Genomic DNA, 19,727 nt, shown 5'->3' on the forward strand with positions numbered 1-19,727 from the left:
CAAATGTAAAAGTTAGACCCATTAGTTATCCATTAGTTATTTATTTTCTAGATAATATGGTTCTTATCCATATTTGACCCGCTTTTAAAAAGTTCATTATCCAACCCATTTTTTAATGGATAATATGGGTGGTTAACTGTTTTTTTAACCATTTTGTCACCCCTAAAAAAGTGCTATAGCCAACTCCTGGAAATAGGATCAGCAATGATTTGCCAACATACAAAAAGACTTAGTGGCTACATTAATCTTTAAACGGTTTGACAATTCATTTTCAAGTCTTGTTGTTTATATTCTTGACCAAAATGCTATCTATATACTCTGAAGTTATAGCATTTTGCTCTGACATTTCATCAGGCCTATTCAAGACTTTGGCAGAACATAGTAATCAGCCATAACATTTTGTTGAACAAGAATCACAAGTTCAGTAAAGAGTACACCTTAACACTTTGCTGTAAACAAGAGAATCTTACAAGAACAGAGACAAAAAAATCAAATAGACTGGTGGAAGATGGAAATACAAACTGTCCTTATTCCACCTTATTCTCATTTCAGTTTACAGACAGATGTAGAAAACACAAAATTGAATAAGTAAAACTTCAAATATTTACAAGTCTTCACCACAATGACAGATTGTTGGAGATGAAGCTTCAACTCTAATAAGAACTACCTGAAGAAGGAAAAAGAAAAAAGAAGAAAAATCTAAGAACCACAAGACCTTTTGTTGTACAAAATCCACAAGCTCAGTAAAAAAAAGGTTAGCTCGAACTCTCTGCTGAACACAAATAAGAATGGAGACAGGAAGAACAGATCAACTGGTGGAAAGATTGGAAATACAAATCTGAGACTTGTTCCACGTTATTCTCATTAGTTTACAGACAACGACAAAAAATATTTAAAATGAACACTGAACGTCAGATATTTCCAAGTGTGCACTTTCACCACAGTAACAGATTCATTTCAAATAGCTCGAATGAATTCACCAAATGCTGTCTTCCAATTTGCTGCAACAGATAGATGGAACTTCCTAAAAAATATTGTACTTTGTTCACTTTTGAAAAAAAAAAAACAGTCATTGGTAAACAGTCTGTTTGCTCAGGAGCAGCCAAGCATGTTAGTTTGCTTGAATCACATCTATTCTTCAGAAATAAATTTTTGGCCTAGCATCGATATATTGACACAGATACCAACTTAGAATATGTTATCTATGGAGAAATGCAATTTAGTTACTGCACTAAAGTTGAATTTCATAACCGCCAGCTTCATCATATTTCAGTTCTTTCTTGTCTAGAAACTTAAGCTGATTTTGAAAGGTTTATGAACTGAAGTACCATTGATAGGTACATGATTTATCTATAGGCAGTAATAAAAGCATTCCAAGAATGTACTGCAGCATTCCATTTAATTCCAATGACAAAAGAACCTTACCCCACATAAGAGCTCCCTCTCTTCAAATGTGAGAATATAACAAAAATAAAACAACTGGAAGGATCTTTTTTTCTTCTTTTAATTACCGTGGTGTCAAGACCAGTTTAGGCGCACCTCAAATATTCCACCGGCTAAAACAACTGAAGGATCTTTAGTACAGTTACACAAGTATTGGTGTCTCCTGTACTTCATACACAGAATTTTACTTTGAATGCAACAACAACATACCCAGTATTATCCCACACCGTGGGGTCCGGTGGGGTCCGGGGAGGGTAGTGTGTACACAAATCTTACCCCTATCTTGTGAGGATAGCGAGGTTGTTTCCAATAGACCCTCGGCTCAGGAAAGCATAAACACCTCATTAATGAAAATATAGACAAGAAGGTACAGTACAATTTTACTTTGAATGCATAAAAATAAAATACAGCAATGGCACTATTGTTCCCATAAAAGGAAAAATAGTTCTTATCATCTGTTGTAGAAAAGAAAGGAAGAGATGGCTAGGATATCTCGCCAACACTTGGAAACAAGAAAGATGTTCAGGTACAGTGGAAAAAAACAGTGGGAGGCACTGACTGGTTTAATTTAGATATGGGCTTTTGTGAGGCATATGAAGTTTGACCAAACACAAAAGACTACACCACCATGAGACAGGAATTTTCGCAGGCCAAAATATGCTTACTTACATTCCCACTTGAGATGTTATTTACTCCTCCAGATTCTACATTCAATATCCACATCATTGACAATCTTAAATAGAACTAACAGATCTGACTGGAAACGATTTTTCAAAAGTCAATATACAAAATATAAAGTGTCATTAAGCAATACAAAGACATTCTTAATTGTACCTTTGCAAAAGTATGTTTCAATCTTCAAATGCTCAAGGCCATTTTTCAAATAAGAAACTAAAAGAAACACAGAAATTTGGGTAGTAGTGATGCTTACAGTGAATGGAGGAAGTCATCCAAAGAGAGCTAATCCTCATCCCATCTGCCACTGCATCCACATAATTTTTCGCAGATCAGAGTTCAAAGTAATATTTTCAGTTATCTTTAAGTATTTAGACTTGGCATGGAAACATCAATCTCAAAAGAAAGGATTTTGGACCAATGATAGAGGAACCTTAAACTGTGAATACTGTTTTTAACTAATATGAGAAGTAGTTGCGATGCAAAATGATAAGTATATAATAGAGAGAACGGTCACCAGTAATCATCAATAAAACAAGGACAGCACCTTAAGAACTGGTTCTCCTTTGTTCGTAGTCGTTGATTCTTTGGCGGAAGCTTCCATTTGTGCACGTGCTGCTCTTCCTGCAGCAGATTTTTCAAATTCTTCTTGCCTGTAATGTTGGGATTATTCAATCCATCAAGTTATGTAGAAGATCTAACATTTAAATCAGTAGTGGCAATCTGACAATGTCAGGAGAAGCTGCATAATACGAATGCAAAGTTATGAATTCATCAATATAAGAAGTTCAAATTGCAAGAGTGAGATATTATATGCTTGTACTTAGGATGAGACCAGCGCCCCTTGTCCCATTTAACTATCTTTCCTGCCGCCCTTGTCCCATTTAAGTATCTTTCCTGCCGTGGTCAGTTGATATGAGGCTGACTTTATATGTATCGCCCAGTGCATGTTTGAGTTTCAATCTTTCAGATTGAGGTTATACAGATATCAATCTCTTTTTGCAAAAGAAGTAATTAGCACTCCCTCCGTCCCAATTTATGTGGCGGTGTTTGACTCGACACAAAGTTTAAGAAAGAAAGAAAGACTTTTAAAACTTGTGATACAAAATAAGCTAGATACTTGTGTGGCTATAAATCATCTCATAAAGTAGGAAGATTAATGCTAAATTGTTTCTAAATAAGGAAGTACGACATTCTTTTTGGGACAGACTAAAAAGGAAAGTATGACATATAAATTGGGACAGACGGAGTAGTTACGAAGAGATTATACTGATTTGGCAGCTCATACGTACTATATGCCTAAAAGAGCTCTATGTATGACTAAAAGGTTCAACTTCCCTTCATCTCGGGCCTTACTAGTATCGTGTTTGGAAACATGCGAAAGGGGAGGGAGATGACTGCTTTTAACGTCCTGCTAAGATTTAACATTTGTTTACTCGAAACACGGCCTCTGCACACAAGTTTTGTATGCTTGTAGGTGGGAGTAGAATGAATTTACACTTTCTCTTTCATCTCTAACTCAACGTTTGTCTACTCTCCCTCATTCGTTCGTCCACTCCTGATGAATAATCCAGCTTTGGAAGACATATTATTAGTTCTCTCCTCCTTCATAAGATAGAATACATAATCCCAAATCCCTTCTTGGGAACTCAATTGGTGAATGAAATCAGACCTCTAAAATTTCACAAAGACTAAAAACCAATCACCAAGTACTATTGATTGCCTCAGAGAGAAAGCAACAGAAAATGAATGAAGATCTGTCAAGAGATATGAGCAACCAGAGAGCAATTTTGTGGATAGTACAAATTCAAGAAACAAACATCCTTCATGACTGCAATTTAATTCCTTTTTTGATCATTGAATTTGATGCGGGGCAACTTTTATTATTATGTCTCAAGTCCCTAAGCAAGTTTCTTTATGAAATACCCATCCTTAATGAGTAGACGTGCTAATGAGCAAATTTCTTGTTCATAACAGATTGAATTGTGGTCAAGCCATCAATTGAATAATGGAATTACAACAACTGTAAAAAAATTCAGCAGCTCAATAGATGAGGAAAAAAATTTAAAGGGGCAAAGACTATATATATTATTATGGGGGGTAACAAGTAAAAAGAAATGCCTTTTTTGGGCGGCTTCAGCAGCTCTGGCACGAGCTTCTTCGGAGGCAATTCGTTCTTTCTCTCTCCGCTGCTCTCTTTTGCTTCCTCCGACGAAGCAATCCAAGCAACCCATCTTCTTCTTCTTCTCTTGCTTTTTCTCAATTTATTGCTTTTTTCATTTCTATTTTGACTTTATAGTTTTGGTGGAATGGGTCAACCTCAAAATACACGCACTATGTCTCCTGCTATTAATCTGACTCATCCTAAGCTCCTTGGACCCAACAAAGAAAAAATAAAAGTCCTAACATGGAACATTTATAGACAATTTTTACTATAATCTTTATTTTTTTTAAAATAAAGAAACAGAAAGTATTTGGAATTTTGGATAGTTTTATCTTTTAATAAGAAAATCTGTTCACCAAAAAGTTTTGTTTTTTGTTTGAACTAGTCCCAAAACAGTTTTTTTTTTTTTTTGACTAACAAACCCTTTCGAAGAAGCATTCCAAAGTCCAAACGAACACCCTCAGAAGTTGGTAGTTTTTTTTTTTTTTTTTTGAAAAAAAAAGGTTATGACCAGACACCAAACGCAGAAGAAATGAGAAGAAACGATTACCAGGTGGCTTTTGTACAACTTTCTATAAACCGTTTTTCAGTTAATTCTTTTTCAGAAACACTTTTTTTTCCATTGTGGTTGGCTATTCTGAAAAGAAATAGTTTTTGGAAATTGTATTGACATTTATGTGTTCTAAGACAAAATTGTAACATAACAGTATTCTGTAAAACTTCCTATCTGTTATAAAATAAAGACTATAAAGTAAAGACAAGTATAGAGAGAAACTGATATATTATTCGAATTCAAACTGGTGTACATAATGAACTGAAATCTCTTCTATTTATAGAAGAAAGGAAGTTGTTGTGTAAGCTGCTACTATACCAGATATGGATAATCTTCTACTGAGAGCAATGTTTATCCATAACGGAGTACTGAAAGGATAAGCTTATTATACCCGATATGGATAATCTTCTATCGAGGGTAATGTTTATCCATAACTGGGTACTGAAAGGATAAGCTTATTATACCCTAGATGGATAATCTTCTACCGGGGATAATACTTATCCATAACTGGGTACTGAAAGGATAAGCTTATTATACCTGGTATGGATAATCTTCTACTGGGGGTAATGTTTATCCATAACTGGGTACTGAAAGGATAAATTTATTATACCCGGTATGAATAATCTTCTACCAGGGGTAATGTTTATCCATAATCGGGTATCAAAGTGATAAGCTTCTTCAGGAAGTTTATTTCCAATAGAGTACTTAAATAGATAAACATATTTACGGTGGAGTCCCATATGGATAAGCTTCTTCAGGAAGCTTATTTACAACGGAGTACTAAATGAACATCCATAATATAATATATTTATAACACTCCCCCTTGGATGTTCATTAAAAGATAATGTGTCTCATTAAAACCTTACTATGAAAAACCACGTGGGAAAAAATCCTAGTAAAGGAAAAAGAGTACACATATTTAGTAATACGCATTGCTGGCTGCCTCATTAAAAACCTTATAAGGAAAACCCTGTGGGAAAAACCTTAGTAAGGTAAAAAGAGTACAGCGCGCTGTCACACCTCCTTCTTCCGCCCCGCGAGGGGTAAAGGAGTTTTCTCCAATTAAAGGACAGTCGAAACGGAATTTGTTTATTTATTTAGAGTCGCCACCTAGGAATTTTATGGCGTCCCAAGTCACCGGTTTTAATCCCGAATCGAGGAGAATATGACTCTGTTTGTCATTCTGCGAACCAGAAATCCGAGTAAGGAATTCTGTTAATTCAGGAGAAGGTATTAGGCATTCCCGAATTCCGTGGTTCTAGCACGGTCGCTTAACCGTTTTTATACTTGGCTTGATTATCTCGATTTATTAAATACATTTTTCCTTGTTGTCTGATTTTATTACCGCTTTTGTTTAGATTGTTTACAATTATAAACTCTTCTTGAAACGAATCACGCGTACGTATATTCGTATTATACATTTTTATAAATGTAAAGAATCGTGTCACGCATACGTGTACACAATAAGATTGATAATATTTTTTTATATATTTTTTATTAAAAAAAAACTTGTGTTCGAAATTGTGCTTAAAATAAATTTAAGAACGTTCGTCGCTTTTGTATGATTAAATAGTGAACTGCAAATCTCGGGTTATGTGAAATTAATTTAATATCCTCCGAAGAACCCCCTTTTATTAGAAAAATTTGCTCGAATTTGCGCGAACGCATAATCCGAATTGCCTTTAGAAGTATAATCAGGTCACGCGAACGCATCCCTAATTACACAAAATATTCTTGATGGTAATATAAATTCTCTACAAGTGTTTATTATGTCCATCTATTTTTAAATGTGAAAGTCATGGGAAATCACCGATTGGGACGCCTCCAAATTTCTTGAAAAGAACTCAAAATTTATTAGGTGTTGACCGCATGTTATATTTTACACGTATGAATTGTATACCTCAAAACTATTCAAATTTAAAGAATTAATGATATGAAAAACAAACAACGTGTAACTAAAACTACCATTTTTGTCGTGAATACAATATTCGTATACCCAAAAAGCGAATTGCGTGCAAAACTAAGAAAAGAATTAATTTGATAAACAAACTAATAGTTTTCGAAGAATTTTCATTGTTATATTCAGAGCGAACTCTATTTTTGTATATCTTTGACTTAAATGTTGCATTTTAGTATTTATAAATCCGACCTTCTACACAACTAGTCTTTAGTCCAAATTTGCTTACAATGATTGAATTTGGGATAGATAAAATTAAACCAATTTTCTTTATCTCGGCTTATACAAGCTATTTACAAATACTAAATCTACACTTTATAAAAATTTTGACATTATTTTATATACTATTTTTAAGAAATGAATTGATCGCATTCCTAAAATAAATGGCCATTTGTTGTTAAAAAAAAAATTAATTTACAAATTGATTTAATAAAATGACATTACATGTAACGTAGTTATACAATCTGAACCATTCATAATATTCTAACATCGTAAACGTAACGGATTATATCAATTCACCTCTCACCCATGGTTATACACATAACCGTTACCACGCAATGTACGAACAAAATACAACTTTCATCATCTAGCTTTAAACAAAATCGAATATTGGACGAGATATGCTAGTAATGTAGTTTCTTGATATTTCCATACTATCATATACTTAGCCAACAATATCACAAGATTTAATTAATGGCCAACTTTCTGCCATGTTCCTTATCTCGACAATTCAAACAATAAATGTCATCACTAAACTTCAAAATAAATAAGATTATCGTAGAATTTACTGCTTCAAAAGGTCAATTGGCTAATAGTTTATCATGTCAAGTATAATACTATATTAACCAACTAAAACAAAACTGAAACTTAAACTAATAGATTTAAATGAGTAGAAGACATAATTGTAATTCCAAACTTCATTTACTTGCAATGTTGAAGCTTTTCATGACATGAGTCTACAGATATGTACCTGGAAATGAGGATAAAAGAGGTAAAGTTCAGCAGTAGCAGCAGCAACAAAAACCAGCAGAAAATGCCGATGACTCAGCAGATTTGAGCAAAACAACAAGACCCGTGAAACCCAGACGCACAGTAGCAGTAATCTTAGGAAATTTCAGATTTAAATCAAACAATATCAACAAACCAAACCGGACAATTCAGGGAAAACAGTATTTCTGACTTCTCTTATTTTTTTCTGTTCTGTTTTTCTTTTCTGTGTATGTGTGTGTGTGCTTTTTTTTTTCTCTTTCTGTTTTTTCTTTTTGTCTCTCCTTCTTCTTCCTTTTCTTTCTCTGTATATCTCTCTCAGTCCTCTCTCTCTTTTTTCTGAAATCAGTCCCTAACCCCCTTCTTATACAACTTATTTTTTCCTTTAATGCTGCCCGGACCCCCTTTGTTATCTAAGGCAGATTTTTCCTTTAAAATCTGCCACTAAAACTGCTTTTTCTAGTTAATCAGCACTTTCCCTTAATTTCATCCCCTCCACTTCCTTTGGTTCCCCATTAGGATTAATTAATGCCTCATTGATAAAGCACTAGCAATAAAGTATTATACTAACTGTTTTATTCCCCAAACACCCCTGAAATTCCTTACTGTTACTGCCTTAACCAAACTGCCCATACTTAACAATTATCTAAACTAACCTGCCTAACAGCTAACAACCAATTCCTAAAAATAAATCAAACAACCATTCTATCCTCACAGACTGTGCCAAGCAGGGGACTACAATAGCTATGATCGATTTATCATACCAAATTTCTAATAACTAATTGACAAAGGCTGAATTCAGACTGAACTTGAATAAAAGTATATTAACACCTCACAGAACTCAACAGAACCCTTTAACACTAAAATTGAAAATTGAACTAAGATCAACATAAATGCATGAGCATTGTCAGCACATTGACAATGCCCTGAAACTAATTTCCTAGAGATCAACATACACAACATCCATTTGACGAACTTATTGATTTTCAAACAAAAATAATTTAATTGACGAGAACTAATTAACTGATTACCTACAACAATCGTCAACAATCAGTCTATAAATAGATAAACAGGTTGTTTCAATCAGCATTAACAGAAACGGGAATGTATAAAACAACTAATCGACGAACTTAATCGAGTCGATTACACACATTGTAAACAATCACAACAAACAGAAACAATGCTATAATTTGATCGAATAAACGGGTATAGTGGATATGAGACAGAATCAAATAAGAAGATAGGAAAATTACATAGATTACTGAAACAGGCATCAATACACACATAGGATACAAAAGAGAAGTAGCAAAAATACCTCTAAACCTTTAAAATTACACGGACCCAAGTTCAAAGTCAGACCTAAGCATTTCGAGGCCGAACAGACTTTAATTGAAGTGTTCTCAACTGAGAACACCTCGATTAAAGTCTATTAGGCCCCAACCCTTCAATTAATTTGGTCAGATTCCATGATTGGAATTTTAGGGTTCCGTTTTTTTTCGGATTTAGGGCTTGAACGTTTCTAGGCAGATTCGAAGGGAACAAAAGACGACTTAGGGGTGAGGGAGGCCTAGGGGTCATTTGGTGTGAATTTGAGATGGATCTGGGTGAGTTCATGTTTGACTCGAATATTCAAATGAAGATTCGAGAAGCTCTGAGATGATTCGAGCCAAACGGTTTGAAGATCCGTGTTGGGGGTGGCTGGAAGGTTACTGGGTGTTGGTTTGGTGGTCATCGGAGATGGTCGTGTCCTCAGGCCCACCTTCGATTTAAGATTCGACGAGCTGGGGCCTGATTCGATGGGAGTTATGGTGATAGTTGGGAAGAGAAGGTCGAGGGGGTTCAGGGGTGTTAAGGTGGTGACCGGCGGCATCGTTGCCGCCGGGTTTCTGGTGAAAGGGAATTAGGGCGGCTAGGGTTTTGGGGAAAGGTCGTCTCAAAGACGACGATGAACAGGAATGGGGGGGTGTTTGGTTAAGAGGCTGGGGTGATGAGTTTAATTATATATACTAGGGGAAAAAATGAATCATGGCCGTTCGATCATGCGAGATCAACGGCCTGGATCCTATGAGGGGAACGGTGTCGTTTGGTTGTAATTGGGTGTTGGTTTGAACCGGGCAACGGGTCGGGCCAGGGAATGGGTAAAGGAGATGGCCTTTGAGCCGTTGGATCATGCAGGATCAATGGCCGTGATTGATCGCTTGTTGAAACGACGTCGTTCGGACGTCTTATGAGATTTGGACCGGGCAAAAGGGTGTTTGGATTGGGCTGTGAGGGGGTTAATTTGGTTTGGGCCTGGATTTCGGTCCAGGTCTGATTTATGACTCATTTCCTATTTTTATTTTTTTAAAAAAAATAAAATAAAGTAAAATTAAACACATATTATTTAACACCCATAATAATTAATGCTCAAATTAAAAAAAATTAAATAAAATTAACATAATGGCAAGAAACATATATGCATATTTTTTTGTGATTTTTCCCTCTTTTAAAACCAACTATGGTTTATTTAATTCCTAAATATATTATTTTTTATTTTATTTTATCCTTTTATAAAAACCTAGGATTAATTAATTATAAAAATGCAATATTAATTCCTAAATGCACATGTACCTATATTACTATTTTTCTATATTTTTCTCTATTAAAAATAAAATAATCATGCACAAATAAAATGCCACGAAAAATTCAAAATTGCATACAAAGAAAAATTATTTGTGATTTCTTTTGGAGTAATTCTTGTGAGGCAAAAATCACGTGCTCACAGCTGCCCCTCTTTGTCCGAAAACTCGAAGAGTTTTCATGCAAAGATAAAGTGAGCGGATACGAGCGATTTTTACCTGTTTGAATACTCCCTGGGAAGCGTTTTTGAAAGATTTGACCGAACCTTGCTTCAAAGGTTTCCTACATATCCCTGGCTAAAAGGGAATCAGGTCAATGTAGTTCGGGAAGTTTTGGTAGCTGGAACTACCATGGGACTGTAATGTTACTGTTGTTGCGTGCTGCTTTTACTGCTTGCTGACCTCCTTATTACACCCTGCCTAAAGAAAACAAAAAGCTAGACTAGACCATGGTATATGAATTACAAAATCTTATCTAGATCATGCCCTTGCGTTTCTTGCTGCTTGATGTCTTGGTATCTTTTTACTTTCGATTTGTCTTGTATTCTCCTTTGACCACCAATCTCGAACTGCTTATTTCTTTTCGCATTGTTTTTCATTGTGTCTTGTACTTCCTTCCTCTGTTTGGGACTCTTGTTGTTTCCCGCTGGGGATTTGGTTGGATTCCTCTGCTTTATTGACTCTAAGTGTACTCCTCTATTATATGGGCGGGCTCTTGACTTCAACCAGCAATGTCAAAAATAAATTGTCATTCTGTTCTTTAAGGGGGCTCCTGATTACTTAAAATTTGAATTGTATTCCCTTATTCTCCAGGTGGGCTCCTGATTGCTGATACTTCAACTGTTCTTCCTTGTTCTCCAGGTGGACGCCTGATTGCTGATATTTCAACTGTTCTTCCTTGTTCTTCAGGTGGACGCCTGATTGCTGACAGTTTTGGTGCTTTTCCTTGTTCTCCAGGTGGACGCCTGACTTCTGATATTTCAACTGTTCTTCCTTGTTCTCCAGGTGGATGCCTGATTGCTGATACTTCAACTGTTCTTCCTTGTTCTCCAGGTGGACGCCTGACTGCTAATACTTCCATTTCTCTTCCTTGTTCTCCAGGTGGACGCCTGATTTCTTCTTCAATTTTCATCCTCCGCTGTGCTCCAGGTGGACGCCTGATTGCTATTTTAACTGTTCTTCCTTGTTCTCCAGGTGGACGCCTGACTACTAATACTTCTATTGCTCTTCCTTGTTCTTCAGGTGTACGCCTGACTTCTTCCCTCACCGGGTGTTTCCTGAAACAAATATTGTTTTTGCCCCTGTTTCCAAATCAAAGAAAATTTTGTTAGTTTAAGGCATGGTGGTTAGTTGTGGCATTCTTGTTGGGGTGGAGTTTCTCTTTGTCTTGTTTTACCGCCTTGGAGTGGTTGAAAAAACTGTTTTGTCCTCATAATTGATCCTTAACCGTAGGATCCCCACTGTTGTTTTCACTTCAAACTCTTTCAATCGTAATCATATGTCTCTCCTGACATTACTGAACCACCTTTCTGATTCAACTTTTCTCATACCCATATCTTATTTTCATCCTATTAATTCCCGTCTATCATGGCTGTATTTCGCGTTGTGCAATCTTGAATCTTGGTAGTATACCTTGACATTCCTTTTTATTTGCTTGGAACGAAACTTACCTCAAAACTTTAGAAGAGTAAGATTATTAGTGACGAAACATGACGATTTCGACAATATAGAATGAAAAAAAAAATCCAAATCTGGATGACTGTTGGAGATAGGAATAAGGAACTTATCTGATTGGAGTTACTGGCACCAATGATCAGGGTATGCATTTTGGATTAATCATCCCAGTCTATTTAACCAAACCTTTTCAATCTTTCTAAAACTTCCAGATCCCAATTTTACTTTTTGCTGACTTACGAACCTTGTTTGACTTGTAGTGTCTTAAAGAGTTTTCACCGACAAACCTTCCTCATTTGTTTATTTCTCAATTCCTTTTCGCCTTATGGTGCCTGCGAAGGTTTTCACCAATAAGACTCTCTCATTTTACTTTTTCTCGGCTTTCGTCGTCTCATGGTGCCCGTGTGGGTTTTCACCTATAAGACTCTCTCATTTTCATCGCTTTTTCTTGTTTGGACTAGAGTGTTATGAACCATCTCCATTTACTTGACTTAGCATTTTTCTAAGATTGATCGAAAGGTCTTTGGTATGTGGTTGGAATGAAAGGGTATCAAAAGTTAAACAATTTTGATATGGGTTTAAAATTACAACTCTTGGAATCATTTTTCTTATTGCCAATACAATTCCTGCCCCAGTTTCTTGATTGGGGGTCTCTTGATGTTTCATTTTATGCACATTATGCATATTATGCACCCTATGACCGAGCCGTGAGGCACCTACGTATCCTCTTTGAGGAATCAGGTCAAACGTAGTTCACTTCTATAATTTTTCTTTTATCCTTTTTTTTAATGATTCCAAAAGAGGGATAGGAAAGAAACAAAATATGGCTCAAAAGGGAGAACAAAGGATATAGTGTTTGGATAGCAGAATAAATTGCCTTTGTCATTCCAATCTTCGAAATAATGCCAAATATAAACATTCAATAATTATACCAAAGAAAAATCATGCATAATATCTCTTTACCGCATCAAAATTGATAGCCATGTCTATGCATTTTCCTTCAACATCTGTTAAACATAATGCACCATTGGACAATACTCTGGTCACAATGAACGGTCCTTGTCAATTCGGGGCAAATTTGCCCTTTGCTTCAACCTGATGTGGAAGAATACGTTTCAGCACATGTTGACCCACTTCAAACTTTCGGGGACGTACCTTTTTGTTGTATGCTCTTGCTATTATTCTTTGATACAATTGGCCATGACATACTGCTGCCAATCGTTTTTCATCAATCAAGTTTAACTGTTCCAAATGGGTTTTGACCCATTCATCATCATCAATCTTAGCTTCGGCGACGATCCGAAGGGAAGGAATTTCAACTTCTGCAGGAATTACCGCCTCAGTGCCATATACCAACAAATAAGGAGTTGCTCCTACTGAAGTGCGAACAGTAGTGCGATATCCCAACAACGCAAATGGTAATTTTTCGTGCCATTGTCTTGAACCTTCTACCATTTTCCGAAGTATCTTCTTTATGTTTTTGTTGGCTGCTTCGACTGCTCCATTCGCCTTGGGCCGATATGGGGTAGAATTGCAATGTATAATCTTTAAACTGTTGACATACCTCTCTCATTAAGCTACTGTTAAGATTAGTACCGTTATCTGTGATGATCACCTTTGGGATTCCAAATCGACATATGATATTTGAGTGAACAAAATCGACCACAGCTTTCTTGGTCACTGATTTGAATGTTTTGGCCTCAACCCATTTGGTGAAATAATCAATGGCTACCAGAATGAACCTGTGCCCATTGGATGCTGCCGGCTCAATTGGTCCAATAATATCCATGCCCCAAGCGACGAAGGGCCATGGTGCCGACATTGTGTGTAGCTCGGATGGTGGAGAATGAATCAAATCTCCGTGTATCTGGCATTGATGACATTTGTGCACAAAACTGATACAATCTCCCTCCATGGTAAGCCAATAGTATCCAGCTCGGAGAATTTTCTTTGCCAACACATATCCGCTCATGTGGGGTCCGCAAACTCCCGAATGTACTTCAGACATGACAGCCGTAGCTTGTCTAGCAACTATGCATCTTAATAATCCAAGGTCTGGTGTTATTTTATACAAAACTCCTCCACTTAAGAAGAATCCATTTGCCAACCGCCTAATGGTTCTCTTTTGATCCCCTGTGGCTTGTGCAGGATATATCCCTATTCTGATATACTCCTTGATGTCGTGGAACCATGGTTCACCATCAAATTCTTCTTCAACCATGTTGTAGTAAGCGTGCTGATCGTGGACTTGAATATGAAGTGGATCCACATAAGCTTTGTCCGGATGGTGCAACATTGACGCCAGGGTAGCCAATGCATCGGCAACCTCGTTATGGATTCTTGGAATATGCCTGAACTCCACTGATCGAAACCGTTGGAAAAGGTCATGTAAACATTGTCGGTAGGGTATGAGCTTCACGTCTCGTGTTTACCATTCTCCTTGAATTTGATGTACCAGAAGATCCGAATCTCCTAAGACCAAGATTTCCTGGATACCCATGTCTGCAGCTAGCCTTAACCCCAAAATACAAGCTTCATATTCAGCCATATTATTAGTGCAATAAAATCGAAGTTGAGCTGTAACAGGATAGTGATGCCCGGTTTCAGAAATAATCACCGCTCCTATCCCGACTCCTTTCATGTTAGCAGCCCCATCAAAGAAAAGTTTCCAGCCAGGTTTTTCAATTTGCTCCATCTCACCGATATGCATTACTTCTTCATCGGGAAAATAAATTCTCAATGGCTCGTATTCTTACCAGATTTTTGGCCAAATGATCGGTCAATGCTTGGGCTTTTATTGCAGTACGAGTCACATAGATGATGTCAAATTCTGTGAGCAATATCTGCCACTTTGCAAGTCTCCCTGTTGGCATAGGCTTTTGAAAAATATATTTCAACGGATCCAGACGCGAAATGAGGTAAGTAGTGTAGGATGACAAATAGTGTTTCAATTTCTGAGCTACCCAAGTTAGGGCGCAACATGTCCTTTCCAGATGAGTGTACTTAACCTCATAAGCTGTGAACTTCTTGCTAAGGTAGTAGATGGCCTGTTCCTTTCTGCCGGTGATATCGTGTTGCCCCAGTACACAACCAAATGAGTTTTCCAAGACTGTCAAGTAAAGAATCAAAGGTCTTCCTGGTTCTGGCGGAACCAGCACGGGTGGGTTTGACAAGTATCCTTTTATCTTATCAAACGCTTCTTGACACTCATCGGTCCATTTGACCGCAGCATCCTTCTTCAACAATTTGAAAATAGGCTCACAGGTTGTCGTGAGCTGAGCAATAAACCTGCTGATGTAATTTAACCTCCCTAACAAACTCATTACTTCAGTCTTGTTCCTTGGAGGTGGCAATTCTTGGATGGCATTGATCTTTGATGGATCTAGCTCGATGCCTCGCCGACTGACTATAAATCCCAACAGCTTTCCAGATGGAACACTAAATGCGCACTTGGAAGGATTAAGCTTGATGTCGTACCTGCGAAGTCTCAGGAAGAATTTCCTCAAATCCCCAACGTGGTTGGCCTGATACTTTGATTTTATGATCACATCGTCCACGTATATCTCAATCTCCTTATGTATCATATCATGAAACACCGTGGTCATTGCTCTCATGTAAGTTGCCCCGGCGTTCTTTAAACCAAATGGCATTACCCGGTAGCAATAAGTTCCCCATGGTGTGATGAATGCCGTCTTTTCTGCATCTTCTTCATCCATTAGAATTTGATGATACCCGGCATAACAATCCACAAAAGATCCTATCTCATGCTTGGCACAATTATCGATCAAAATATGGATATTGGGTAATGGGAAGTTATCCTTCGGACTTGCCTTGTTGAGATTGCGGTAATCGACGCATACTCTAATCTTGCTATCTTTCTTTGGCACGGGAACGACATTAGCCAACCAAACAGGATACCAAGTGACTCGAATGACCTTTGCATCCAACTGTTTGGTAATTTCTTCTTTAATTTTCACACTCATATCAGTCTTGAACTTCCTCAGCTTTTGCTTGACAGGAGGCACCATTGGATCAGTGGGCAACTTGTGAACCACTAAATCAGTGCTCAAGCCTGGCATGTCGTCGTATGACCATGTAAAAACATCTTTGAATTCAATGAGTATTTTAATTAACTCCTCCCTGATCTTTGGTTCGAGGTGGACACTTATTTTAGTTTTTCGGATATTATTTGTGTCTCCTAGATTGATGTCTTCAGTATCACTCAGGTTAGGTTTGGTTTTTTCTTTAAAATGAATTAACTCTTTACTAATCTCTTCGAAAGCCTCATCCTCATCATATTCTGATTCATAATCACAATATACTTCTTGAATTATTATTTCGGAATCAAATTGATTTTTAAGACTGGGCTGAGGATTCCTCATGCATGCCATATCACTAGAGCCAGCGTAAAAAGGACTGTACAAAAAAAGAAGAAAAAGAAAAGAAAACTATCAGGAATGATAATGAAAAGGAAACTGTATTTTATTGGATGATGAAAGATAACAAGGTTTGCACACTTCAAACAAACTGTAAGATAAAAATTTGGATTACAACCTTGAAGTAACCCAAACAAACTGAAGGAAAATCAAAATAAACTACCAAGACTCCTTTCGAATGGGGAGAGGAGTGGCTTTCCAGTTATTAAGCCTTGTCTCTGGCCCGACGAATTGAACTTCTGCGTTGCTAGAACCTTCACCGCTTTCCACCATGTTCACATTGTCAAACAGCTTTTCAAATCTTTCAATTAATTCCTCCTCAGGATTAATCATGGATTTAGGAATCGTTGTTATCAGGTGATTTCTGGTACCGGACTTGACAAAAGATTTTGATAGATGCGGGACTGGCTTTGAAAGGACCCATGCCTTCTGTTTTGGCTTCCTGGCCTTTCTCACGTCTGTGATAGTGGGTATGAATCCCAAACCAAATGTTCCCTAATTCTCGGGGAGAGATATTGGTTGTATAATGCCTTGCAAAGATGAGCCCAAACCTTTGCCGGGTACAAAACCATTCTTCAACATTTCATAGGCTACCATGACTGATGCAGTGGTTATCTTTGGATTCAGAATGTATTTCCCTTCTGGAATTTTCTCTACCGACATTGTGTCGGAAACTTGGTAAACCCATTGTCCCTGGTCATTTTCTATTCCCTCGACCGGTACAATGGCACCGCTGTGAGCATTTAAACTGTCTTCCCCATGCACAACTATTTCCTGTTTATCCCATTCAAACTTGACCACCTGGTGTAGTGTTGACGGGACTGCTTTAGCAACATGGATCCATGGTCGACCCAACAGCAAATTATAAGAAACAGCTATATCCAACACCTGAAACTCCATTGTGAATTCAACTGGCCCTATTGTCAGTTCCAACACTATGTCGCCAAATGAATCTCTGCTTCCACCGTCAAACCCCCGTACGCAAATATTATTCTTCTGGATCCTCTCCTCTTTTATTTTCAACTTGCTTAGAGTGGAGAGAGGGCAGATGTTTGCGCTTGAACCGTTGTCAACCAACACCCGAGTCACTACGGAGTTTTCACATTTCAAGGTGAGGTAGAGAGCTCTGTTGTGCTCAGTACCTTCCACAGGCAATTCATCATCAGAAAATGTGATTCTGTTTGCCTCAAAGATTTTGTTGGCTATTTTTTCCAAGTGATTCACGGAAATTTTATCAGGAACGTGTGCTTCATTCAAGATCTTCATTAAAGTTTGACGGTGCTCGTTAGAATGGATTAGCAATGACAATAATGAAATTTGAGCGGGCGTCTTTTTCAATTGTTCCACGACAGAATAGTCGTGGAGCTTCATCTTTCTCAAGAATTCTTCCGCTTCTTCTTCCGTCACAGCTTTCTTCATTGGTGTTGGATTATTTTTAGTTTTTCTTAACTCTTCGGGAGTAAAACATCTTCCCGAACGAGTCAAGCGTTGCACCTCACAGACTTCTTCCTTGACTTCTTTTCCTTTGTACATTACCGTTACCCGTTCGTAGTTCCATAGAATGGCCTTGTTGCTGATCACTGGTAACTGGGTTACTGGCTTGATAATGACCCGATCTACACGGGCTCCTTCCACGACTATGATGGGTTTGCTGGCGACCCCTGGTACAATCACTTTTGATCTTTCCTGCTTCGTAGCAACTTTGCTCGAAGATCCCTTCTCAACTACTACAGATGGCTTATCACCATATTTGTTCTGCTTAGGTACCGACTTTTCCTCTGTTACTGTTCATCTGGCTTGGCTTTATGATACCGAATCATCATGACGGTTTGTGACGGCTTCTTTGTTTCCCCATCAGCCCGTACTATTTCTATCATATTGGCCTCCTGATGAGCTGGCATTGGATTTCTGTTGATATTGGGAGCTTCGGGGGTTTGAACTTCAATTTTATTAGTATCAATCAGCTCTTGTATTGCATTCTTTAAATGCCAGCACTTTTCTGTATCATGGCCTGGTGTACCAAAACAATACTCACAGCTAACGGTGTAGTCCAAATTTTTTGGAGGAGGATTGGGCAGCTTGGATTGTATCGGCCTTAGCATGTCTAGCTGTCTCAACCTGTGGAACAGACTAGTGTAGGATTCTCCCAATGGAGTGAAGGTTTTCTTTTTCTGTCCCCTTTCACCCCTGAATACTTGATTAGGCCTGAAACCTGGTCCAGGGTAGGTTCGCGGATAAGGATAGGTACTTGGTATGACAGGAGCACGCCAATGAGCGTGGGCAGGTGACTGATTATATGCTTGTGCATGGTTGATGGAAAAAAGAGGTTCCGACGGGTGATAGTAGTGTTGGGTAAATTGTGGTGGTAAGTTGATTGGTGGGATCGATGTTGATTGTAGTAATGAGGTGAACCTCTGGATCCCGACCAAGTTCCTGAATCAACCACCGCCACTTCCTCCCTTTTCTTCTTTCCAATCCCTCCTACTCCGCCTTGAATAGCTTGAGTAGTTGCCTTAATAGCCGAATAACTCATGATTTTATTCGTCTTGAGGACTTCTTCCACCATACCTCCCATCTTCACTACTTCGTTGAATGATTTTCCTATCGCTGAAACCAAATGTGCATAGTAAGTTGGCTCCAAGGCTTGTAGGAAGTAGTCTACCATTTCACTTTCCTTCATAGGAGGATCCACCCTTGCTGCCTGTTCCCTCCACCGGAAACCATACTCTCTAAAGCTTTCATTGTGCTTTTTCTCAAATTTTGTCAGGGATAGTCGATCTGGGATGATTTCCAGATTATATTGGAAGTGACAAGCAAATGCCTGCGCCAAGTCATCCCAGGTATACCATCTCCCATGGTCCTGGCGGGTATACCACTCTAGAGCTGATCCGCTCAAACTTTGGCTGAAGTAAGCCATTAATAATTCATCTCTTCCCCCAGCTCCTCGCATCTTGCTGCAGAAACCCCTCAAGTGAGCTACTGGATCGCCGTGCCCATTGTATAGGTCAAATTTGGGCATCTTGAAACCAACTGGTAATTGCACATTTGGGAACAAACATAAATCCTTGTAGGCCATACTGACCTGCCCTCCTAACCCTCGCATGTCTCGGAACGATTGTTCTAGGCTTTTGACCTTCCTAAACATCTCTTCTTGTTCGGTATTTTTGACGGGCTTGTCAATTTCTGTTGGGAGGTCAAAACGGGGAGTAAATGAATGGAT

General features: G+C 38.0%; 1 protein-coding gene across 2 annotated transcripts; it reads right to left on the reverse strand.

Annotated features, from left to right (window-relative positions):
- Nucleotides 1-424: 424 nt before the first annotated feature.
- Nucleotides 425-4,459, reverse strand: LOC107785226 (uncharacterized). 2 transcript variants are annotated; one of them, XM_016606475.2, is made up of 4 exons: nucleotides 4,240-4,459; nucleotides 2,666-2,771; nucleotides 2,375-2,425; nucleotides 425-1,001 (listed from the first exon to the last, which is right to left on the reverse strand). In XM_016606475.2, the coding sequence occupies exons 1-3, from the start codon at nucleotides 4,350-4,352 to the stop codon at nucleotides 2,411-2,413; spliced, it is 234 nt and encodes a 77-aa protein (XP_016461961.1). In that variant the 5' UTR covers nucleotides 4,353-4,459; the 3' UTR covers nucleotides 425-1,001; nucleotides 2,375-2,410. The 2 variants fall into 2 exon arrangements, with proteins under 2 accessions (XP_016461961.1, XP_016461960.1); XM_016606474.2 differs by having other exon boundaries at nucleotides 425-667; nucleotides 4,240-4,458.
- Nucleotides 4,460-19,727: the final 15,268 nt, after the last annotated feature.

This window comes from Nicotiana tabacum, chromosome 18 (assembly GCF_000715075.1).
Source record: "Nicotiana tabacum cultivar K326 chromosome 18, ASM71507v2, whole genome shotgun sequence".
NCBI classification, from domain to species: domain Eukaryota; kingdom Viridiplantae; phylum Streptophyta; class Magnoliopsida; order Solanales; family Solanaceae; genus Nicotiana; species Nicotiana tabacum.